Source organism: Podarcis cretensis (genome assembly GCF_951804945.1).
Source record: "Podarcis cretensis genome assembly, chromosome: 8".
In the NCBI taxonomy this organism is placed as follows: domain Eukaryota; kingdom Metazoa; phylum Chordata; class Lepidosauria; order Squamata; family Lacertidae; genus Podarcis; species Podarcis cretensis.
In genome coordinates this window covers 64,555,670-64,581,182 of record NC_137177.1, presented here as the reverse complement: position 1 = coordinate 64,581,182, position 25,513 = coordinate 64,555,670, and the positions used below count along the sequence as shown (strand labels likewise).

General features: G+C 42.8%; 1 protein-coding gene and 1 pseudogene across 6 annotated transcripts in view; one reads left to right on the top strand and one right to left on the bottom strand.

The window, feature by feature from the left end:
* Positions 1-23,756, top strand: part of CEP89 (centrosomal protein 89) — a 50,484-nt gene extending 26,728 nt beyond the window's left edge. The window contains exons 18-19 of one of the 2 annotated variants that reach the window (XM_079987960.1): positions 14,464-14,633; positions 22,276-23,756. In XM_079987960.1, coding sequence (XP_079844086.1) covers positions 14,464-14,633; positions 22,276-22,516 — 411 coding nt within the window. In that variant the 3' untranslated portion in view covers positions 22,517-23,756. Of the gene's footprint in view, positions 1-523; positions 616-14,463; positions 14,634-22,275 lie in introns of those variants that run through there. The other variant, XM_079987961.1, reaches the window with a different exon arrangement.
* LOC307222575 (E3 ubiquitin-protein ligase RNF182 pseudogene) lies at positions 3,063-15,895 on the bottom strand (annotated as a pseudogene). 4 transcript variants are annotated; one of them, XR_013843858.1, is made up of 2 exons: positions 14,886-15,895; positions 3,063-8,486 (listed from the first exon to the last, which is right to left on the bottom strand). The product of XR_013843858.1 is annotated as an E3 ubiquitin-protein ligase RNF182 pseudogene (transcript). The 4 variants fall into 4 exon arrangements; XR_013843859.1 differs by lacking the exon at positions 14,886-15,895 and adding an exon at positions 14,320-14,457; XR_013843860.1 differs by lacking the exon at positions 14,886-15,895 and adding an exon at positions 14,320-14,457 and having other exon boundaries at positions 3,063-5,983.
* Positions 23,757-25,513: the final 1,757 nt, after the last annotated feature.

Here is a 25,513-nt window from a genome sequence, read left to right as displayed (position 1 = left end):
TTGCTAGCCAAACCCTTCAGGGAATGACCTGTTTGGTTTAAGTTCTCTTCAGGGCTCCAGTTCTGCTCAGAATTAATTGTATCAACAATTATACGGATACTTTCCATGTGTGTATTTGCCAGTAGGAGGCTCATTTGGGAAGTATTTTTAGAGCATGTATCTTAAATCCCTTTCACACTTAAAATATAGATATAAATATGTCTTTTCAGTTACCAGCTTTTAAGTGGCATTGGAATAATAATTATAGGTTTTCATATTAGAACTACAACAGTTATTTTGTACTGTAGATGTTGTTGTAAAAGAATGTCAGTTTAATTTTTCTGGAACAATTACTGTAATGATAAACATCATAACCTTTTAGCATCAAACTGCGTCAAGCTGAGGCACTTTTGCCCTTTTGGTTTCACAGGCTTGTTTTGCATTCTCTTTCTTCTAGCCAGCCTTAAGATAAATATTTGATTAAAAGCAAGCACCCTGGAGTGAAATTGGCAGTTGGCCTAATTTTTGTTTCTCTCTTTTTTAGTCTTAGAAGAAAAATGCTAGCTGAGGGTAGCTTTCCACTAATCAAAATACTGTAATTCTTCATAAATATGGATGAGCTGTTGCAACTCCTAAGTGTCTTCAGTTAAGTATTTATTTTTGAGAAAAACAGTGAAGGCCCAATCCGCTTGTGCAGTGTTGTGTACGATTACTCTGGGCATTCGTTTATAGTGGACAAGATCTGACATCCTGGGACCAGGTGACAGTTGCTGCTGCTGACGTCCTATCTGGTGTTTGCTGCAATGAAAACTGTGAAGGGAATAATGGGGATACAATATCTACTGAGGTGTGGTAGATGAGTGGAAGGGAGTGGCAGGCATTTGCAGTGCTTGGGGAGTTGCTTGGGACATATTTCTCTCCATCATACTTCATGGAGTTCATCACAGCAGACTCGTCTGCTGGATGCCTAAGGATGTGGCTGATCCTGCTGCAGCCTATCCCGAACAAAATACACTTGCCCCACATCCAATATTAAAGGCATGAACTGCATTATAATTTGCAGAATCATTTCGTTTAAAGAAAAAGGAGAATTGGTTTAATACCCTGCCTTTCAACGTTATTGAGACTGTTTCCCTAAATAAATGTCACAGAGCGAGTCGGCAGTAAATCACACTGTTCAAAGTTGGTCAACTTTTTATTAGCAAAACCGCAATCTTCCCAGATTTGGCTGAGTGTCAGGCCTAATGAGCACAGTAGCTCATCCCTGGTAGGTCTTACCCCACGAATCAGTTGCCAAGACTGAAAGTCCCTGGTTTCCCCCAGCCATCTTAAGTCCAGGTCTTTTCCTGGAGAGGGCTTTCCCCAAGCAATCGGAGATGGTGCCTGTGTGTAGCTTGTCTCTCCTGCAGCTGTTTCAGCCATCTTCTGGTTCTGGGAGATGGGGGGGGAGGGGTTATTCTCTCAATAGGATGGGGACACACCCATGACTCTTTACCAACCTGACTCATCTCTGCCTCTTGGCCTCCCTCTTCTTCCTCGCCTGCTTCAGCTTCTGCATCTGATTATGGACCTCTCTCTGCCACACACTCTCTCACTAAGCCCTGTTACCTCTTCGGCTTCCGACTCCTCCTCTTTCCAGTCTTCTCCCTCATTGTTTCCCCACTACCACTCTGGCCCCAGTTTTGCTCCATAGGTTTACCTGCCTGTGCCTAACATCGGGAGTGGGACAGATGGCATAGTCTGAGTCAACCTATACTGCAGGCTAAGTGGGAAGGCCTGGGGCAGGCAGGGGGACTTGTTAGGTCTGGTAGCTGGAGGTTTACCTCCCCTGGCTTAACATTGTGTGTGAGCAAGGCCAAAGATGTTGTTGTATTGTGCAGTGCAGAAGAACAGTACCTGGAAACTTGACTCAGGCCTAATAATAATAATAATAATAATAATTTATTTATACCCCGTCCATCTGGCTGAGTTTCCCCAGCTACTCTGGGCAGCTCCCAATCGAGTGTTAAAAACAATACAGCATTAAATATTAAAAACTTCCCTAAACAGGGCTGCCTTCAGATGTCTTTTAAAGATAGGATAGCTGCTTATTTCCTTCACTTCTGAAGGGAGTGTGTTCCACAGGGCGGGCACCACTACCAAGAAGGCCCTCTGTCTGAAAGCAAGACTGCATATAAAGGCCCTGTGATGCTTTCAGAAAAGGCTTATGCTTAGGAAGGGGAGGAGGAAGATCCACAGCTGTGAGATGGCCACACCTTAATTTTTGGTGATTTACAACCCAATCCCCTGTACGATTTACTCAAAAGCAAATGCCACAATGTTATGCGGGGCTTACTTTCAGGTAAGTGGCAGTATGATAAGATGGTTCATTGGCTTTGCACATGCTTTGCATGCAAGGAAATCTCTACTTCAATTCCTGGTGTCAGTAGCAGGTGGTGGGAAAGACCATGCTCTGCCTGAAACCCTGGAGAGCTGCTGCCAGGGTAGACAGTAGTGGGCCACAGAGGCAAATATTATGGCTAGGTGTAAGGCAATTTCCCATGTTCCCAGATGCCATATCAATACTGTATAGATAAAGGAACTAAATGATTTAGTCCTGTGGAAAAGCTGTGTACTAAATAAATGGTTGTCTCCCTAGCAAATATTCCAGTCCCTGGGAATATGAGTCACATAAGTACAACTTGTAATAGGATGAAGTTCAGTTCCTGTGACATATCAGTCCCATATTTCACTGTGGCAGTCTTGCTCTAAATCTAGCCTTTTGTGGGCAGCTTAGAGACTGCCTCTCCCAACACAAGGCCAGACAGGTTGGGCTTCATGTGCCTTTGCTCCAGGAAATGAGACAGTTGGGAGGAGCCTTGAGGCTTTGGAGTGCCACCACATGCAGTGCTCACTTGATCCCTTTGTGTCTCTTTTTGCAGAGAGGATGAAAAGCATTCTCCTTCCTGCCTGTCCTTTGGGCAGCTACACTTACAGGTGTTCAGCCTGCACCAGCTGGAAGCCTCTTGAACATTTAAAATTCAATTGGGATTTTGGTCCTCCTTTCCCTACCAGCACAAGGCAGCTTGCAGCATGAAGTAGTCCAGCTAAAAACAACATTATGCTCTTGCTGCTGTGTTATGGTTTCACTGTTTTATTAAATTATCTGTTGCTGCAGAACTGTCGAGTTTTTATTGTTTTCTAATGTTTGCAGTATATTAAACTGCCTTGAGCTGAGAAGTCAGGAAAACCTTAAAAAAAGTTAGCTTTTATCCAAGGTGTGAAAGAGGAAGCTATTTTATTGTGATCATGGCTGGCTCATTTGTTTTTTCTTATATTAGTGCCCCCAAATCCTTAGGGGTATTTTATTTGGCATATACACAAGCCTAAGGGCCACATTTTTTGCGGCCAACCTTCCAAGTTATGGGCAGGGCCAGAGTTAAAAGTGGGCAGATTATTTGTTTGACAAAATAGTGGTCTCTAACTTAATGACCGGCTATGATTATTTCTTGGCTAAAAGCCTATTTGCTACCAAGTACATACCACATTGCCTAATGCAGTCCTTACATATGCCAGGCATTGGTCAATCCAGTAGCATACCTGCACCTCTGTTCTGTGGAGAAAGGAGCATCTTGGGATGGTAGATATGAATGAGGTTGTGAGCCTTATGGAAGTCATAGATCCAGCAGGTTCTATCCTGGAGGTTTTGAGGAGGCTGGGATAGTGGTGGAGAAACTTGGTAGTACAGTAACTGTTTGGCCCAAATAACAAGTGCACAGTTTCAGGAGGCCCAGTGCTGGTGTTTGCTATTTCCTTATCCCATCCTTTACAAAGCCCCTAGGCCACAGCTAGCTGTGTCTTTCTCCCATAAAGCCAGCAACATGCTGACTTCTGTTGACAGCTCTGAGCAGCAGCCTGCACCCACCCAGATCTTGCATGCATTTCCATCAAGAGAAACCTGTGTGCTTCAGCAGACCCTAGTCTGGAGTTCCCAGCTAAGAGTCTCCCATGGTCCCTTCACAGGCTGCTGGTTTAGGAAGGAGGCGTTCCAGATGTACACAGCTCCTGGGGGCCAGATTAAGTTGCTGGTAGCATTGGGTCCTTGGGTCTAAAGCTTGCCCTCCAACTGCTGAATCATGCCCACCGATCTTAGTGGAGGTTACTTTCACATAAAATAAGTAACAGGCTGCTGGTACCAAAGACCAAAAGCTTGACATTGCCTTAATTAGGAAAGTTTTCCTTAAGAGTTTCACTCAGAAAATAAAGCATAATTTACGACCTGTACCGGTAATTACAATGGCTTAAAAAATGTAACAGTATGTTCTAGCAGAAAAGTTGCCAAATCTCTGTTTAAAGTAAAGGAACATTATTCCAGAACAGGAGAATCCATGCAATAAAACAGATCTCATTTCAGACCATCCCAGCTTCATAGCCTTTTATATAAGTATACATACCCTAGTTCTATCATTTTTGATTTGGCATCCCTGTCTCAAAATACACAGATTCTAGACAGGTTGAAGAATAGATTGGCAATACCATTTCACCTAGTCTGTTCTTCAGATCTGCATTTTTATTTCATCCTAGCTACAGGATCATCTAGTTTGACGGGGAGATAGCGTGATAGTGCCGGTCCTTTCCCAGTCCTGCTATTCTCCTTCACTTTTCTCTTCCTCCGCTTCCTTTCCATTGTTGAAGCCCTTGTCAAAGCAGAACAAGAAGCAAGCCATATCTCTCTTTCCAAATGCTGTCCCCTCTTTCATAAGCCAAATTTAGTCTCCAGCCTCTGAGGAAGCAAAAAAGAAATACCTTCCTCTCTTTTCCCTCAAAAGCTGGACTTTTGGGGTGGAAAAAGTGCTGGGGGTGGAATACTCTTTTGCCTCCACAACCTCTAGGTGGTGTAGGGAGGGACACTATTCTCCTGGGGGCCTCTCAGTGATGCTTGGCCCTGTCAGGATTGTGGACATTGCGATGGAAGCTAAATAGCCCCTAGTGAGATAAAGAATTTTGCCTTCTATCAGATGTATCCCTTATGGGATCCTACAACTTTGCCCTGGAGAACTCTGTCAAAGCCATTAATCCCTCCGGGTTTTGTTCGTTGGTCACACTAAAGTGTGGCTACCTGTTGGGAGAGTGGGATGGAATGTTAGGAACATCTAAATATAGATGTCTCATTTTTGGCTACTGATATTTTTGTAAAAAAGAAAAAATCCACAGTAGGCTTTAAATAGCCTATACATTTGAAGGTCTATAGTGCCAATATCCAAAATTCAGTTTTAAAAAACGTTAGTTTCTAGAGGAACAGTCACACATTCCTTGGCAAAGGCATTGACAGAAGCCATACACAAGACACACAGTTAGACTGGATGGCACGAGACTGACACAGACAATTCCAAGGGTCACTTTCTGAATCACCAATAAATAGATTCCAAGTGGCAAAGAACCAAAATAGAAAAATCCAAGCAGCCACACCAGTATTCTGGGGACATGGTTACAGAGCTTAGAGAAAAGATCTTGATCCAGGTGGCTATGAGAGTTCACAGATGCCGAGTCAAGGCTGTGATCTGTGTAGTAATCCGAGAGGGTGTTCTGGCTTGGCGTCCTTGTGGAGTCTCTCTGTACTTCCATGATGGTAATCACCAAACAGTTTGATGACCCATGAGAAGGACTGGAGGAAGCCAAGTTCTTTGGCGTCAAGACAACTTCTTTGCAGTCCGAGCTCCATGCTGTTTTGTCTTTTGTCATGAGTTTGGACATGATATTTGCGTCGTCAGGAAGGCCCTCCACTTCCTCTTCCTGCAGCTCTGTCTTGTGGCGGCAGAAGGGGCAGCAAATGCAATGGGAGCCATCTCCCACGTGGAGGATTTTTGTCAGGCATTTTGCACACACTCTGTGAAGGCAGTCCAAGATTTTGGGTTTGCGGCTCTGGACGTTAAACTTCTGGTAACAGATTTTGCATTCCAGCTCATCGTTTGGTACTTTTTCTTCTCCCTCTGTTTGAGAATGATTCATCTTTAAATTAGGCAGGCTGTAACAGATAATAGCAGTGAGTTTCAACTTTAAATTATGCCCTTTTGGTAGTTGTTCCTAGAGCAGCCTTTCCCAACCTGGTCAAAAACTCCCATCATCCCCAACATTTGACCATGTTGGTTGGAGTTATTGGGACCTGTAGTCCAAACCATTTTGAGGGCATCAGGTTGGGGAAGCCTATCCTGGAGTATATGCTTTACCGACAGAAAGAAGCAAATACGGTAACAAGTTAAAACTGGTAGCAGTAGTTAAATGCAATTACCTTTTCTGATTAGAAGTCTCTGGTTTTCAGTTTTGTATAATTTCCCCAAATATCCACTGAATCTGTTTTGTTTTGTTTTACATCCTACTTTCCATCCTATAGGAAATTGCTTCACCACCCCACAGACTGTAGAATGTATTAGACATTTTCTTGAATATCTGAACAGAACTACCTCAAATAGTTAAATTGAGGGAGCCCAATATTACCCAGTGAACTTTGGGGTCTTATAGGATTTGAACCCATGTGTCTGCATTCCAAGTGAAGTACTCTGTCCACTGCATCATGCCATCTTCCCCATCAGGGCCTAGATATGATTCCAAGGCCTGGGGCAAGTATACCCAGCAGCCCCCGTTCCTCTGCTCTAAATTTACTGCCCCTCGCAAAGATTAGTTCTCCCTCTTCCCCTTCTCTAATTCCTTTTCTGAACTGCCTTTGGATGGCACCTGTGGGAAAAAGTGTCTGCACTACACTCAGATCCTGTGTGCTATTGGGAGTAAGTCTCATTAAATTCAGTAGTGCTTCTGTGCAAAGTTACATATGGTTGATCTGTTAACATTAAGGAGCAATTACTCATCTGGAATATTTAGTTACTGCAGCTTAACATGGGAAAGAAGCAAGTTGGCTGGAAAACGTTTGGCTTTCAGTTGAGGATGTAACTCAGAAACTTGTATAACAGTTGCTACAACCAACCCTGACAAGCATTTAGAGTTTGATTTGCATTGGAGACAAATCTTCTTATCATGCACGGATGCTCTTGTAATGTTGCACTCTGTTTCTGAGCTTACAGAGGGAGGGAAACTTAATAGTAGCTCATTTGGTGGTGCTGTGCATTTGAAATTACTCAGCAAAGGTACAGTATTACTTAACCTTTAGGGGGAAAACAACACCATTGAATATAGGTTTCCCATGGCATTTCTTTGATTAATAAGAATGTGTGGTTGTGAAATTCTTAAGGATTTGATGGGTAAATAAGTGCGACAGTACATTTCACAGTTTTGTCTGTTTTGCCTGAAAAGAGGATTTGTTTCTGTTCACATTTCGTAATAAGCAAAGCTGGCTCAGTCTTGGCTCATCACCCTCACGTTGCCATGCAGCAGTGATGGAATTTTAATGGGAACAGGCAAGGACAACAACACCAACCATAACAACAACGGCATTTTTATTAGGAGGCAGTTTCATTTGCATCTTTATCTTAACCATCAAGTCTGCTAAATGGTCTCTGTCTTGGTTCTGACTTATTCTCTGGTGGGTCCACCCTGCACACTCTTTCACAAACATGGTGGAGCAGAGCAGGCTCTAACACTAGAAAGAGAGAGTGTGCATTTGCACGTGATTCTTCCAAAAATAGTTATGATAGCAGCATGTCCAAACACAATTTCTCTTTAACCATTGCTCCTTGGAAAGCATTCATAAGAGTGTAAATAGCAGGCATTAAGTTCCTCAGTTACCAAATTCTCTCTGTCTGCTGTGAAATACTTTCACATATTCACCTGGATGGCGGGTGGGAATGCTTTTTAAGTAGATTGAATTCCATGTCAACAAAGTAAGCAGTTAATTAGGTAAAATATTTGTTTTCAGTCTCTCTTTCCCTCAGGGACTCCCCAAGGAGGCCTTCAACAATATTAAAACACATTGTTTGGTGGTTGTGGTGGTTGCTACTGCTGAGCTTTACGAAAAAGCCCAAACCAAATACTCAAGAAGACAGAGAACAGGAAAGTAATCTCATCATATGAAAGATAACCAACAAACATCTCAGAATGTTATTTCATTATTGCTTAACTCAAGAGCACCCTGAAAATAACAAGTTTTTCATTGGAAGTTGAAAAATAAGCCGTCATAGAATTGTAGGGTTGGCCTAAGCTGACTCCCTCCAATGTAGGAACTGCGATGAAGAAGACAAGTTGACTTCTTTCAAAACCAGCCCCCCCCCCAATCTTGGTTTGTGTGATCAGCTGCCAGGTCTTGTCCATCATAATAGGGCATAGCTAGGGTACTAGCCTAAATTACTCAAAAGTCTCCATGGCCACCATCACACTTTGGCATACGGCAGCTCTTCCAAGCTACAAACCTGATCCTTAACTGGGTTGGGGTGGGGTTGCAACTCCATCCAAATTAGGCACTACACTTAATCCTAGATCAGCTCTTCTCCCATCTCTGTCTTACCTGGATTAATTTCAGTTTGCTCACCTACATCCAATTCATCGCTGATTTCAGGTACTGGGTCAGAACCTCAGCCACCCTGGGTTTAGATGGAAAGGAAAGAGAATTGTGTGTCACTAGCATACTGACGGTATCCTCCTCCTCTCTGGACAACCTCACCCAGTGATTCATGTAGACGCCAAATAGCATAGGAGACTCTTGCAGTCACCCACAAGTTAAAGACCAATGGGTGGAGCAGCAGTCTCCCAGCACCGCCTTCTGAGATTGGCCCTTCAGGAACAATTCAAACCACTGCAGTTAGATGTCCCATCCCAGCAAGACAGCTCCAGAAGGATGCTATGATGAGTGATGTTGAAGACTGCTGATTAAAAGGGCTGGACTTTCCCTGTCCACCTTCTGGTGTGGGTCTTCCGTTAGACCAACCAAGACCAGGCCAAAAAACAGACTGAAATGCTTCTAGATAAGTAATATGCTAGAGCTGGGCCACCTCTGCTCACTGAAGCCCCCGACCTAAATCAGGTATGCTCAGGAATTATTCCCCTATTCCTCCCAACAAATATTCTCTCTCACCCACTCCCTCTCTGACCCTTGTGCTGTTGGCTATTTGCAGTATGGTAGCGCTGCAGAGAGCTTGCTGGGGGGATCATGCATTAAAAAGAAAGGGACTCAAAAATAACTTAAGCAAGGTTTTAATTACAAAAAACAAAAACTCCTTATACACTAAATACATTAACAACAAACCAGACCCAACCACCAACCCAACCCCCAGGGTAATGGGAGAGCTAGGTGCTGCTCCTTATATACTACAACCAAATGCTGACACACCTTAATCAGTACAACTCAGCAGCACCTGCTATGTTTCACAGCTGTAAAGCTGGGTCTCGTTATTTTGCTCTGGCCCTTGCTCTGGCCCCTTAAAGACATACACATTGGGTGGAACAATGATGAACCTTTACATTTAAAGAAACCATTCAACATGTGCATGCTCTTATTCATTTTGTCCCTTTCCTGTTGCAGACATGAAACATGAAAGGAACAGACAGCCGTCGCAAGCAGACGAAATGTTCAGGTTGACAAACCTGCCTGTGTTAATTATAACAAGAGGGTTTTTTGTTTTGTTCTTTTAAAGCGATGTCATAAGACATTCCTTGGAGAGGCTTGGAGGAGTAGCGGGGGAAATGGCAGGAGAGTTTAGGAAAATGTTTTCATTACTTAGAAAAAGTCTGATGTGTTGCCTGAAAAGACCTTTTGAACTGGGGGCAAGGCCAGTGGTGCATTTAAACAGCCCCATACCTAGTTCATTGCATCCTCCTCACAGTGTTGGGCAGGGGAAGTCACCATTTCCAGGGACAAGTGTAAACCAGTCTAGCAACCACTACAAGTACCGTCTTGTGTTTAATACTACCTTGTGTAGTATACTGCTTGGATGGTCATTTTCCAAAATGCATTGCAGGGGGAGTTGAATTAGATGACCCTTTGGGACCCTTCCAACTCTGAAACTCTGTGAGTTTCATGCTGAACTTAAAAGCAATGACTTAGTTCGTAGCCATGGTGCTCTTTATAGTAGCAGTGACTTGCTTGGCGCTGTTGTGTTTATTGACACACATTTTTAGTGCTTTCCTTGGTTTTATGTAAGCCTCCCTAGGAGACTTATTGGCTGAAGAGCAGTTTAAAAAGATATGGAAGAAATCAGAGTGGCATCCTGAGGGTGCAATGCACAGGAAGAAGCAATAGGCATGAGGAATGTGCTGAGTCCTTTACCTACCTGCTACTTTTCCTTTATGACTATAACCCCCACCACAGATGCACATGGGTGTGCGCACACACACATCACACAGAGTACCAAATGCAAAGTTCTGATCAGAGATCTCCTGGATTTAAACTGGGATCCACAAGGTGTGTTCAGACCCCAAAGTCCTCATCAGGCACAAAAGGCGACAGAGCTATGCAGCATCAGCCTCTGAGATTGGCAAGCAGTATCAAGACCGATGGTCTGGATTGAGTAGAACTAGTCTATCCCATCTTGTTCTATTCAGAGCAGACCCATTGAAATGAATGGCACTAAGTCATGCTGCCTGAAATGCTAGGAACCTGGCCTTTCTCCCCTGCCATGTACCACCATCATGGTTGGACTTTGGGTTCCTTGACTGCAGGCTATACCCCTCAGATCTAGATTTGGATGTGGGAGGTGTGCCTTCCTGAATGGTCAAGAAGATGCCACGGTGACCTCTCGATTAAATTGCTGCAGTATGCTCTGCGACACTTTCTTGAAGACTTTTCATAAACTTCAGGTGGTCCGAAATGCAGCAGCCGGAATACCTTCCAAGACTGAGGTCTCATACTACGCTAGTCTTGAAACAACTGCATATATTACCAGTCAGTTTCCAGACACAATTCAGACTGCAGGTATTGACCTTTTAAAGTCTTCTGCTGTCATGTTCCTAATTATCTGAAATAAGAATGCCTTCTCCCTTATCTTCCAGTCCCCTTTGTGTTCAGATTGTCAGAAGAGACCATCTCCAGTTCTAATACCTTCCTCCGATAATCCCTTCCCCAGGGACAAATTGCCTACACTTGAGCAATCTTAACACAGAGAAAACAAAATGAACCTGTCTGCAATTATAGTTAGCAAGTTATGTTGTTGCTCAGTGAATTTAGTATTTTAAAAGGAACAGAAGACGTCTTGGGAAGCTCTGGATGTTCCCTTTCTTCTATACCACTCAAGAAGAGCAAATAATCCACTTCACTGGTAAAAGCATCAAAGATGTTGTGGCACCTTGAAGACCAATAGGATTGTTTTTTTCATATATATATTTAGTATTATTCATTTGGTATATTGTTAGCCACTTTGAACACCATAGCAGCAAAGTAGCATACCGATAAAGGTGGTGGCGCTAGATTCTACTCAATGGAAAATTATTCCATTAAAAATGGATTAGTCTCTTACTTGCTTTTGCTACTACTGATTAATATGGCAACCTCTCTTTGAAGTTTGCATGTCACTGCTTGTAGCTTTTTCTTTTCATTGTTTCCAAGTTTTGCTCTTATGTGGGAAATGGCCAGGTACAATTTCATTTATATTTCTGGTTTTGAGGATTTTAGGCAGCTGCTTCTGTCTAGGTGATAAAATGGAGCATGATTCAACCTCCCACCCCACTCCCAATATAACAGGTTTCCATTAGGGAGTGCCATCCTGCTTTCACTTGTGATGCAGCTTTCAATTCTGTGAAGGTCTAGGTATATTTGCCAAGCTTGACAGTTGAAAGCGGGTCTGGGGGGAGGAACCCAGGCAACCACCTGTTCCAGAGGTATGATTGAAGCATTTCCCCTGTTCAGAATTCTGTGCTTTGGAGTTCTCCAGTTGTACACACAGTTTTAGACAAAACTCCCCATGCTTATCCATTTTCCCCCTTTAAAAGTTCTAGAGCTGTTGCTGCTTTATAAAGACAACATAACTGAGGGGGATGGAAGACTCCAAAGAGCCTCAGCCTAGGGAGCACTTTGAAGAAAGTGGGATCCCTATTTAGATAAATGCATCAATATTTAAAATGTCAAGACCATATGTAGATGTAGTAAAAATGGCTGCATTCCTTGTTTTCTTCAGTTCCATTCTCGCCTGCAAGAGAAACCTAAGCCAAGAGATAAAAGCTTTGTTCTGTTTCTTAGAATTTTACATTGGGAAGGGGAAATCAGTTACCTATAGGATTACCTACAGCGTGGTGTAGTGGTTAGAGTGTTGGACTAGGACATGGAAGATGAGGGTTCAAATCCCCACTCATCCATGAATTTTATTGGGTTGTTCTGGCCACTGCCTCTTAGCTTAACCTACCTCACAGGATTGTAGCAATGGTAAAATGGGGAAGGGGGGAAACCACTTCAGGTCCTTGAAGCAAAAGCAAGATATAAATGTAATGATAATAGGAATAAACAAATTATATGGACGGGAATCATTTTACAGTAGAACACATAGCAAATATGTAGGGTTTTACCAGTTCCCTTGAGGAAAGATTGGAAGTGAAATTTGCTGGACTGGATAAACTCTATTTTAGTGCACCTTTCGGGTTCTTCTCTCTTTTTATTTCTTCATTAGTGCTTTTTCTCCCCCCGCCCTTTATACCATTAAAAGAAAAGAAAAAATTCACAGCTGTCAAAACCATATTATACACTTCAAAGAAGCAAACTGACACAGTGTAAGATTGGCAGCCGATAAAGTAATAAAGAAAGAAAACACACTAAAAAAACCCAAACCAATAAAACAATACAACTGCAGTGTAAACTATAACCAAAACATAATCCATTGGGCAGGTAAGTTTGTTGTTTGTTGCATTCAGAATGGATGAGTTTAAAATAAATGGAAGAATTTATATGTAAAAATTCAAACTTTTTTTTTTTTTTTTTTTTGCTATTTTAGATACATCCTGTGAAAAGGAAAGGGTTGTCCTTTATATAAAGTGTGGCACACTGGTTCAGAGTCACAACCTGATTTCCAAATGTTTACTGCCACACAGGGAGCTGTCAGTTACCAGGCCTTGCTACTCACCTATCTAGTCCAGTACTGCCTACTCTGACTGGCAACAACTCTCTAGAGTCTCAGGCAGAAGCCTTTTCTACCACCTGCTTCCCTGTGTTTTGAAACTGGGGGGTCCAGAGCTTGAACCTGAGACCTCCTGCAGATACAGTGCATGTGCTCTACCCCTGAGCTGTGGTCCCTCCCATAAAGTTCAGTCTTCCTAAAATCTCAGGTGACAGTTTTCTGAGTTCATCCGACAGGCAAGCACCCAGTGCTCAACTCTGCAGGACAGCCAATGTCCCTTCAGGTGCTGTTGGACTCCAAATCCCATCAGTCCCAACAACGTGGCTAGTGGTCAGGGATGGTGGGAGTTGTAGTACAGCAACATCTGGAGACAACAAGTTGGGTTCCTCTGCAGTACTGCACCCTGTTTGTGCTAAACCATTATCTTTAACACAAGTAGACAAGCTTCCATATACCATTGCCATCCATTTAAATATTGATGCAATTGAACATGCTTGAATTTTTATAGGATGGACTCCCACATCACCCCAGCTTAATTCTTTCCCCGGGCAACTTGTTTTCCTTTTAATTCCTGCTCTACTTTTAGACATGACTATTAGTACAAAGACTTGAATTGGAAACAGTGCTTTTCCAGGTCTGCTGGATAAATTTTCAGACCATGAAGACTTGAGGCAAGGGTGTAGTTTTGATCTTCACACTAATAAATCTGAAATTGGCTAGCATTAACATCAGGCTCATCCAGAAGAAAAGGTTAAGGTATCCACAAAGCTGAGACCTTTTACATATAGGCGGATAAGAGGTTTTGTGTAAAGTAATAATTAGAATGAAACTTTTTATCTAAGATGAAATATTTTTTCCTCCTTCACGTTCACTTAGCATTGCTTTTTGCATTCTTAGCCATTTTGTGATTCAGAAGTAAAATTCACTGTTTCAAAAAAGAACTAATGCTTTCTAAATAATGCCTTGCTGCAGCAAAAGCAGGGAGAAACGTGTTGCATTCCAGTGCTTCAGTGAAAGGATACACAGCTTCAAGGCACCCAAAGCAATTATAAGGCAGCTGAGTTGTTTTTCCAAGATGAAAGGATTAATGAACATACATGCCACCCAGTAGCATCTCTTCCCAGGCTTACAGTGATACGCTGACAATTAAAACCAAATTATTAAACTTGTCTATAAGCAACATGTGGTTAAAGTCCAACTTGGCTTCCTGATGAGTTAAACATATTTGGATTTAAGACCTGTTTTATAAAGACCTTTCTCCAAAGGGAGGCATTAAAATAGCACAGTAGACCTATGCAGTGACACCTTTTGCTGTATGCTGTAGAAAGTGCATGCAGTAGAAATGCTTGAAGGAAGGACCAGGTCATTTCCAACCTACCCGATTTGTTCTTTGAACAAAGCACCCCTGGTTTCAGGATGAAGCCCCTGTGGGAGAAAACCATCTTCCCGCCAGTTGAGTTCCCGTCAGCTGGCTTGCAACCCCGGCGCTGATTCTAACTGGGCTCTGCTCCAACTCTCACAGGTGTATAAGAAGACAGCTGCCGGAAAGCTCGGAGACATCAGCCTCAAAGCATCGGAGCAAGAGAAGGAATTTGCCGGGAAGGCTGCTCAGTACCAGCGTGAGATGAGGCACCTCCAGCGGCTGCTGCAAGAGAAGCAGGAAACCCTCGACGAAGCGCTGCAGCAGAAAAGGTAATGCAGCCAAAGCCTTAAACAAACCCATTAGCCCCGACTGGTAAAGGAGCAGGACATGCTCTGCCTAAGAGCCCCCTCTGGCGTGCTCTGGCTGTATTCACTTCCCTGCCGAGCTGCTGGGTTGAAAATCTCCTCCTCTCAACTGACTCTGTCAGCTCCCCCATCCCCCTCTCCCTCCTTCTCCCTCTCTGAGCCCCTGACCTACAAATCCTTGAAGGAAATCGTTGCCTGCTAGCTCCGACAGCCAACCTTAAAAATCCTCCTGGCATCTGTACTGCCTTTTGCTGAAGGAAAGCAAACACGCAGAAGCTATTGGCTTGAATTGAGCTTTCAATAATTCTCTCCAAAGTGAATCATTGGTCACATGCTCATTGATTTAATAACATCTTCCAGTGAGGACTGATGAAGTCCCAGGCTGACATTTTTCTGACAGACAGGAAATGAGGGCAGTCAGTTAAGAGCACTTGGCAAAATGAATATTTCGTGGATCTGGAGGTTTCTAATCACAAAAAAGGGGAATGAACAGTTGAATAGGTCTTGGCTGGAAGATGATTCTCCGTGTCGAGAGAACCTATAAGGAGTCCTGCTTCTTACTTCTCGTGTTAGTGATGGGAAGGCTTCAGAGATGGTTCCTTGTAGCAGCACTGAAACAATACAGGAGACAGATAATTAGGCAGTTATTTTGCAGATCATCTCAGCCATTGTGAGATAAAATAATCCAGCCTGGAACTCAAGCTGTATGCCATCTGTGTCAGTTATCAACTCCCAGTAGAGGATAAGTAGCGTGGTCAGATAACTTCTGAATTTTTCGGCAAAGTGTGTATGTGCTCTCTGTGCATAGTCCCCATGCTGCAGTGACTGGTGTATCAATTCACACGCGACATGTCTTAGAGCACCTCCAGATTGCAGGAAGCTTGGGCGGAGGTTATACAATGCCTTCTCTTTATTGAGCATTCATCCTGATTTGTTTCTGCAGAGGATATAGGACTCCCCATCAATTGGTTCTTAACTATCACTTTCCTTGCTGTAAAAAGTCTTCTTTTTTTAAGTGGGTTTGTTGTGCAGCTAAATTTGCCATTGTGCGATTGAGTCCTTTCTGCAAAAGCCTGCTGCTGAACAGGGCTTGGGTCTGGTGTAATTTTACAGCAGATTCTTGGGCACAGGATTGCTTCCGTAGGCAGGAAATCCACACGGCATCCTCCAACCAGCTGTCTATTTAGAAAGGGTGCAAGGAAAACTTCCTCTTGGGAGTAACTTCCAGGCAGACTGTGCTTCTTCTTTTGCTTTAAAAAACATTTCCTTTTAGTAATGACCTAAGCCACTTTAGGAGTCCCTTTGAAGGCTGAAAGGTAGCATATAAATGATTGAATAAATGTGTTTTGTAAGCACCAGCTTAGCATCAAACAATGCTACGGAACCAGATACTCTAACCTGGGACTGCTTGCATATCTGGAGAACTAAAGATGTGGTGAATACAGCCAGGTTTCCCTGTGGTTCAGGTGTGTGGAAGGGAAGGTCCTGCTGCCACCATGTTCCAAACCATAGTTTTGATCTAACATAAACATTCTATTGTGCATATAGCCTGTGTTGCTTCATACAGCTTGACAATATGTATGTATCTAGGAGGGGAGAACACCTGTCCACCAATGTGAGAGGCAGTGTGGTATAGCAGTTAGAGTGTTGGACCTGGGAGGGTTCAAATCTCCCACTTGGTCATGAAGCCTTGTGGGCCAGTCCTTGCCTCTCAGCCTCCCATTGTTGTTATGAGGATAAATGGACTATTCCTTGAGTTCCTTGGACTAAAGGTGGGGTATAATTGTAAATAATAAATACATTAATAAAATAATCCTCAATTTTATTTCTAGTCCTGGTATTCCCCAACATGTCACCCCCTTAGAGCAGTGTTAGACATGTCAACCCCTTAGAACCATTTCTCTTCTCTTACCTGTCACACCCACCCACCCCTCACGCTTCCCACCTCAAACAGCAAAGGCTATTAATATACTAGTCCAAGCTTTATGAAGCACTGCCATCACAATGGGTTGTATCCAGTATTTGTTCTGCTCAGAGGAGACACATTGAAATGAATGGACACCACTCACTTGGGTCCCTTTACTTCAGTGTGGGGCTGCTTTTAGTCAGTTGGATACAACTCCATAAAGCTAAAATAATTGCCCCCACTTTGATTTAGCACTCTACTGCGGCAGAGGAAAATGCAGTTGTGGGAAGTAGTTCTAAACAGCAGCACTTTGTCCCTTGTTATTGTCACCAACAGCAGCAGAGTTGCTGAGTGTTTTGCAGTTGGTTGCCAAGTCTTAGAATCATTGAATCGTATAATTGTAGAGTTGAAAGAGACCCCGAGGGCCATCTAGTCCAACCCCCTCCAATGCAGGTATCTCAGCTAAATCATACATGACCATCCAACCTCAGCTAAATCATACATGGCCATCCAACCTCTGCTTAAAAACCTCCAAGGAAGGAGAGTCCACCCCCCAAGGGAGTCTGTCGAGCAGCTCTTACTGTCAGAAAGTTTTTACTGACATTCTGGAAGATGAGCAGTGCTTGTAGCTGGTGAAAGGCAAATGCAGCTTTTGCCTTTCCCTCAAAGAGATGCTTTCCTGCTGTGATGTCTCTTATTCTAGGTCAGTTTTAACAAACATCTGGATTGGATGGGACAGATGTATAGCTGGGTTAATCATTCTGGCCAGTGACCATGGGACGTCAGCTTAGCTATGCAGACAAGCAATGTTACAGTTCAGGAAGCTAAAATGCTTTGCATATGTTTTCCCTACGCTTCCTGAATGCTGGGCTCCTTTAGTTTAGCCAGATTCCTTCCATTCTGGTTGCATTCTGCTTTCAGTTCTCTCAAAATCCGGAAGCGCTTTAAGGAGTAAATATAATTTTGTTTTGTAGTGCAGCCAGTCCCTGAACAAAGCTGTCATTTGAAAGGTTGTTCTGGATCTCTCTCCTCCTCCTCCCACTCTACCCCCCACCCCGGTCAAAAGAAAAGCAGACCAAGGACTTAGGGGTGGGCTTCTTGTCACTAATCTTCTGTAGCTTGGCAACCAGAATCGGCAGTGCTGGGCAAATAATGTCCTGATGCAGATTCATTTCCACCAGCGCCGCTCAAGGAGAAAATTTGTGGCCTGCAAAATTGTTCCCAGTAGATAGAAATTTCACTGACACATTTAATCTCAGCGCTATACCCAACTGAAAGTAATAGGCTGTGTGAATGGCATGTTTATTTTATTAAAACCCTTAAAGTGTTGCGCGTAAGATTTCACCACGACAACTGATGAAGCCAGCCATCCAGTTTTCAATATGAAAACTTTGCAGAGGGAGTCTTGCAGTATTTCCTTTCTTTTATACGTAATACTAGGACTTCCTTGGGGAACAATGGCAGGTGAAGTCATGGAGCACAAAAACCTAGAGAGGCTGAACTTAGAATCATTGAATGGTAGAGTTCAATGGTCATCTAGTCCCACTTCCTGCAGTGCAGGAATGACAGCTAATCATTTGCAGGTCAGAGGTTGACACTGAAAGGTGGGTTCCCAAAAAGCTGAAAGATAGTGAGCTTTAGCAGGAACCCTTGAAATGCTCAGGAGGCAGTGTTTACTTTTGGATGTTGAGGATATTATTTTTTGCTTTATAGCAACTCTCCAGAATATCACTTGTACAAGCAGACTCAAGAATCCCTAAGGCACACGACTGTGCCTTTTCTATTCCAAAGAGCACGTGGGGCACCTGAAAGCTGGCATTCTTGTTTTGAGCTTCTACTAGGAGAATCTCATTTTGTCTCCACTCGCAGTGAAGCAATCTGAGAAATGCTACAGCATGATCATTAAATCTCATTTATTCTGTGAAAAAATAAGGGGAAAATAGCACCTTAAATCCTGAGTGATAGCATGGTTTTGGACATGGGAAAACTCGATTCATGTCTCTTCTCCCCCCGCCCCTTCTTCCTTGCCTGCTCTGCCTCCCCCATTTGCCCTTCACTCCATCGGGAGCAGCATTTGGGTTTTGCTCAGTACACATGTAATGAGTGAGGAAAAGAGCAGCCTTTTGCAGTCATCACTGCAAATGCAGTAGAAAGACCAAAACAACAACAACAAAACCAAAACTCACTGTGTTAAGCAGCTTTGAAATAAACATGTCAAATTCTGGGGGCCTCGGTGAGGGAAGCTTTTAGACTTTTAGGCTCATCCTTCGAGTGATGTAAAAATTCACAGCTCCATACACCACCATATTTGATAAAGTGCTCCCTCAGATGAAGCCTTATTTGCTCCCTTTCCTAAATGGCAGTACCAATGCCCACTTAATGACTGAACCAGTGCCTAAGATCAGGATCAGCGTGGCTGTGGGAGAATAAACTGAGACTCAGTTCAAGATGGAAGTGCTTTGGCCAATAGAAAAGCAAAGGTGGGTATGTTTTGAATGGGGTTGCACTCCCCTTGAAGAATCAGGTTCATAGAGATTTCCTGGATCCAGTGTCCCTCCTGGATTATCATCAGGTGGCTACTGTGGCCAGCAGTGTCCTTGCTCACTTTGGTCTGCACTGTTTCCTGGAGAAGCCAGCTCTGGCCACTGGCCCACCTGCCTTAGTCACAGCCAGATTGGTCTCCTGCTTCAGTACACCCTTTGTGGGGCTGCCTTTTGAAAGCTGCAGCTGGTTCAAAATATGGCAGGGAAGGCATCCTAACTGGAGCTTTCCTTTTGGATCATGTGTGCTCAGCCCTGCACCCAGAAGAATTGGCTTCCAATCCACTTCCAAGCTTGATGGGAAATATTGGTTATCATCTTTAAAACCATATACAGTTTGAGACCTTTGAGGAGAAACCTTTTCTCTGTGTCCCACCCAGCTTCTCGGCAGGTGGGTTGCTGTTACTTAATAGGAAGGGCAGGCAAGGCAGCAGGGAGTTAGGTGTGAAGCAAATGTACTGGGGGAGCGAACCTGGTATTCCTGGCAGTGCATTTGCACTGTGTTTCCCCCGCCCCTTGACCTTGCCCCCTCCTGGGTGGGTGTTCCCCAGTGTGCAACCCTGGAATTCCTTATACCAAAAGGTGTGGATGTCTCCTCCTTTGATGGCATGTCAGCACTCCAGGACATTGGTATAGGACACTTAATTTTTGCTTTCTTTTGAGATTCATATTTTTATGCTGTTCTGATTTCATTAGATACTTTAAAAATAATAATCATAATTTTATAATCATAATTTTATTATTTATACCCCACCTATCTGGCTGGGTTTCCCCAGCCACTCTGGGTGGCTTTCAGCATATATAAAACATAGTAAAATATTTTTATTACTCTGTGTGTGTGTGCGCGCGCGCGTATTTATGTAAAATATTTGATAAAAAGAAAAGTGTTGTTAGATGCCTTGGAGGTTCCCCCAGTAGAACAGAAATTGAGGAATACAAATAACTTCCTAAATGAAATAAATGTGTTCTAACCTATAGCCCAACAAAATTAACATTCATTATTTATTTCAAAAAATGTATATGCCACTTGATTGTAGAAAAAACCTCAAGGTGGTTTGGATCAGCATTACAGTAATACATTGCTCTGTCCCGTGAAGCTCTTGATAGTATATTTGGTTTCTGACATGTAGAGCTTGAGCAGGACATGGAGCAAATGCAACAGTGGTGCAGCTTGTGTAGACCTTTTTTTGCCAAGAAAACTTAAAAATCTGTGCCCAGAATAAATTGTATACTTAATTTGCATAACTTACTTTTCCGCCATCTTCCTCCCTTTATCATGATGTCAAAAACCACAAGGTAGACAGGCTGAAATGGGTCCCTCTTGCCCTCTTAGGACATTCCTTGGCCAAGAGGTTGAACCAGGACAAGCGAATGCAAGATTTACAAGCTGGGAAAGGACATAAGCAGATTTCTGACTGCTTTGCGGGAAAGTTTGCTTGAATGATTTATGGAGCAGAGACAGATTTGAAGACCAAAAGAGCATTGAACATGTTTTCTCTTTAACCATAAGATGATCCACTAAAAATTAGATCTGATAAAATCACAGGAAGTGCAGGTGCCAGTAGGATGGGAGATGGCACCAAATCACTTAACAGGTTCTGGTTCCTGCCCTGATTGATTAAGGAATATACTTCGAAGTGGAGCGGCTTTTTGAGATACAAATAAAGGCTGTCATTCCTCATTTGTTGACATGACTATCTCTAAACTGACTGGCCACCATGGCACCAGAACAGAGAGGTGTCTACTAAGCTCTGCAGCAAAAAAGTACCTCTTCGAGGTTTCATGGGCTGTATCTCTGCTATATTCAGTTATGGGAGCAGCATATAGGTGTATGTTATTATTGTGATTCAGATTTTCTGTTGTTGAGGATTTTTGTTGTTCTTGCAAAGGACATTATTGCAATACTCTTGAGACCAGACCAACCCCTAAAAATTGCCACATGCTGAGCTCCTTCTGATGGGATTCCTGTCAAAAGAAATGCAATATGACCTAGAAAACCTTCACAGGAAACAGGATTGTTTTGACCGGTTGCTTTTGACCCTATATCTCACCCTTCAGCCATATTCACAACTTCCGTTACGTATTTCACAGGAAAAAAAATTCAGTACAAAGTGTGAAACACAATGAAATTTGCAGAAATATGCTATGAGGTACCACTGCGGATACCAGTTATTTCCAATTGGAAAACAGTCCTAAATTCCTTTGAGTTTAATAGGTTAAAAATAAAGCTGTGAATGTCCAGCAGTAGGATGAGAAAATATTAAGGGTAAGAGGAGAAATTCAAGGCAGTGGCTGACAAAATGTGTCATAAATAAAAGGGCAAATCCCATGCTAGGTATTGTTAGGAAAGGGATTGAAAATGCAGCCACTAGTGTCATAATGCTTTTACGTACAAATTATGCAGGTGATCTACCACTTTCTCCATTGGAAAATTCCCTAGCGCATTTAGGAACACATCCAGTTCCATCCATCCATGAGGGTGGGCCATCTGAATAGTCCCAGCACTCTTACAGGGGGCACTGCCACCCTCAAACCGAGCTTAACCTTATCTAAACATGACTCCATCTCAGTATTTTGTAGCAAAGAGGCTTTTCATCAACAATATAAAGCAGCTATGAAATAGTTCAGACATCTGAAGCAGCCTTATATTGAGCCAGACCATTGTCCAAGATGGTCCAGGTGTCCAAGATTTTTGGCAGGGGACTTTCGCAGCACAACATTGGAGGAGCCTAAAGTAGTGGAAAGGACAATGCAGTGTGAAAATGGCTGAAATTGAAAAGATCCTCTGTCCCAATCCACTGTGTGTGACTCAGGCAGCCAGATCTACCCACAACAGCCTTAGAGGAGAATTTGTAGTCCTGTTTTGAACCATGACATCACCAATAAGGGGCCCAGGATTTTAGGGTTACCTTTTCTGATGCTTTCAGAACTAGACACCCATAAAAACTGGTTAAACAAGTACATTTGATTGAATTATATGCCAGAGATCCTCTGATTACTCTTTCTGTTCTGTGCACATGGTGTTCTCTAGACAACATTCCAGGTACAAAAATAAATTTAATTGTTCTTTCTGTACTGGCTGGGTAGTTCACCTTAAAAATACTCTCAAAAAAGGCAAAGCATCTGAAACTTGCAAATCCATTTTCATTTTTCTTCTTAGGGAAGTGGAAAGTGAACTTGAAATAATTTGGGAATCAACCACCAAAGAAAACAGGAGGATGAAGGAACTCTTGCATAAATCTCTAGAGAAGAGGAACACACAGAGTCCTGTCAAAGCTTATGAATCAGATTTAGCTGACATTTCTCAGAAAGACCTGCTGGCTGGGTACGGTTTTAGCTACTGTGATGTGGAGCTTCTCTTGCCTGCGAAAACTCAGAGTCAACAGGAACCTGCATGTTAAGAACACAGACGCTCCTTCCTTTTTAAGAGGAGAATAGGTCTGAAAGAAACAAACATGAAGACCAAAGCAGTTTAATCAGAATACAGTCAGCATTGTATTCAAGTTGATCTTTCAAAAGAAGCTGATATTCCCTTTGGTACTATTTGGGGCTTTTAGAAATCACCATGGCAGGGATTTGCATTGTACCATAGAAATATGGCCGGTAGATTCTTCAAAATCCAAATGTTTCTAGCTCTTAACAGTTGCAAAAATTAAAAAAAGTACCAAACACATTTTGACACTTTCTGCTAGATACTGAAAGTGCTTGCAGATGGGAGTTCGTGGTGGAATTGGTACTGCTCGTGCATTTAAGTTTTTTAACGCACCCACATTATGATGTCATTAGGCAGAGACAGAAGCATGATTTTTAAAAGAATTATGGGGGGCAGAGTTTCTTAAGTTGGTGATGGCTAGGTGAATTGTACCCTCTTCCCTGTACATGCAACAATATCATGCCTCCTAACAGGATGATCATACACAAAAAGTGTGGTATCCTTTGCCATGTGGAAAGTCAGTGCAATTTCATGTGTACCTCACAGCGGAAGATCAAATGACTGAGTCATCTAAGGAGGGAGGTGTTCATCTGGAAACACCCTAAGAAAAGAAAATGTGTTCCCGTGGGGCTCCTAATTATGAGGATGGGGCAGATATTCCTATAGCTTAAATGTTATCTGCTATCTCTATTGGAACGTTGGGGACTTTTTCTCCCAGGCTCCAATACTATGAACTCTGCCTTGGAAATAAGCCTCGCTGAGTACAGACTGACATGCTTCCAAGTGAACATGCTTAGTATTGCATTGCCAGTGATGTTAACAGTTAAAAGGAAATGGGAGGGATAAGTCCTCTGTGGGAGATGTGCTAAGTAGCAAGAACATCACTGTTCTTGTGTTGCCTCCACTGATCTCTCTGGTCTGTGTGCACTTGCAGCAGCAAGACCGCTGCCTCCCCCCACCAGAAATTACAGCGCACTATAATTCACCAAATGCAAGCAGCTCAATGTATCTCATTTCCACTACTTTCTTCTCAGTTTGTGACTGAATAATAATAATAATTAAAAAGATCTCTATATCCTGAAAAAGCCATGCAGCTGAAATAAAAGAATGCAAATTCTTTTTAAAATTTGCGTTGTTTTATGTTCACAGAATTTGTGTTTTTAAATACTGGTCACACTGCTATAAGCTGCAACGTTTGTTTGTTTTTTTTTGTTTTTTTTTTAATAGAAACTTGAAATCAGCCTTTTTGCCAATAAGCCATCTAGCTATTCAAACCAAAGTAAACCATAATGCAGCCCAAGCTGCTGCTTAGAGCTGTTTGCACTAAATTTGGAATTGGGAGCCATTATTGCCGGCCTGGGCCTGATTTAGCCAAGTTTATATAAAGGTAGGGACAAAAGGAAAAGAGAGTGACTCACCCATTTTAACACCTAATCCTTTTATCAAAGAGCTTAACCGAATTTCTAGTAGTGTGAGGCCATCTCTCAGTGCAGCTGGAGACAAAGTGGGAGACTTGGCTTGCGATGTCTTTTTTCTTTTCTATATGAAATTTTCTTTTGAAATAAAAACCTAAACATCACACAATCAATAATCAGGAGAAAAGAATTAACAAGAATGTTCTCACAATGAAACTCTCTAAGGGTCCTTAATACAGGGATGGGGAACCTGTATGTTGTTGGAGTCCCAACTCCCTCCTTGGGACCACTGATTATTTCGGCTGGGACTGATGGGAGTTTGAGTCCATCAACATCTGGAGGGCCACAAGTTGCCCATCCCGACCTTAGCATATCATGGAAGAGCTTGTGAGACAGTTATAGTAAACCCAACCTTGATGAAAGAATCACTGTTGACGTTTTGAATGTGCAACTTGTAATGCCTGATATATCAGAGAAATTATGTGCATCAGTAGTTGTGGTCAGAAGCTTGAAGGCCTTCAATAAAGGAAAGACAAACTTGGGACCAGTACATCATTTTAAAAATTGGAATTCTTTGCTTGCTGAGTGGGTTCATACATATTAATTTTCTCCCAGATTTTATCAATCCACTACTGTTTAGGAGATTGTTTAGAGATTTTCAGTTACATGGTATATTGCCTATAATCAAGCATTTTTATTTGCAAAGATTAGTTCCTTTAGTATAAATGTAAGTTATAAAGATAATAAAACAATGGAGAGAGAGAGAGAGAGAGAGAGAGAGAGAGAGAGAGAGAGAAGTGGCAGGGGAAATGGTTGTGTATCCTTGCAAATGTTTGGGGAACCTCATGAGGTGAGAAGGGGCTTGGATAGGGTAATTTGGAGCAGAGAAGCAACGGACAGAGAAGCGTTAAGTACATACAAAAACACTTTCCTTCTCTTCTGCAAATCATCCCTTACCAAAGCTCCTTTTTCTTTTTAGAGGGGAAATACCATCGGGGTTTGTGTGTAATGTTTAGTTAGGTCTGTTAGCTACCAATGGACACTGAAAGCTTTGATGGCCCCTCTGTTGACTACATCTGTGCACAGGTGTAACAGTTTAGGTAAAGGGACCCCTGACAGTTAATTCCAGTCACAAACGACTCTGGGGTTGCGGTGCTCATCTTGCTTTATAGGCTGAGGGAGCCGGTGTTTGTCCACTCCGCTGACAGTTTTTCCGGGTCATGTGGCCAGCATGACTAAGCCACTTCTGGTGCAACAGAACACTGACACAAGAGCAGTGCATGGAAACACCGTTTACCTTCCCACCCTATTAATCTACTTGCACTTTTTGGTGTGCTTTCGAACTGCTAGGTTGGCAGGAGCTTGGCCCGAGCAGTGGGAGCTCATCCCGTCATGGGGATTCGAACCATGGACCTTTTGATCGGCAAGCCCAAGGCTCAGTGGTTTAGACCACAGTGCCACCCACAGCCCTAACAGTTTCTGTAGCAAAACCTAAAGTACTGACTAATCCTGGAAACATCTATTAGATGTACACAACATTATTGGTCTCT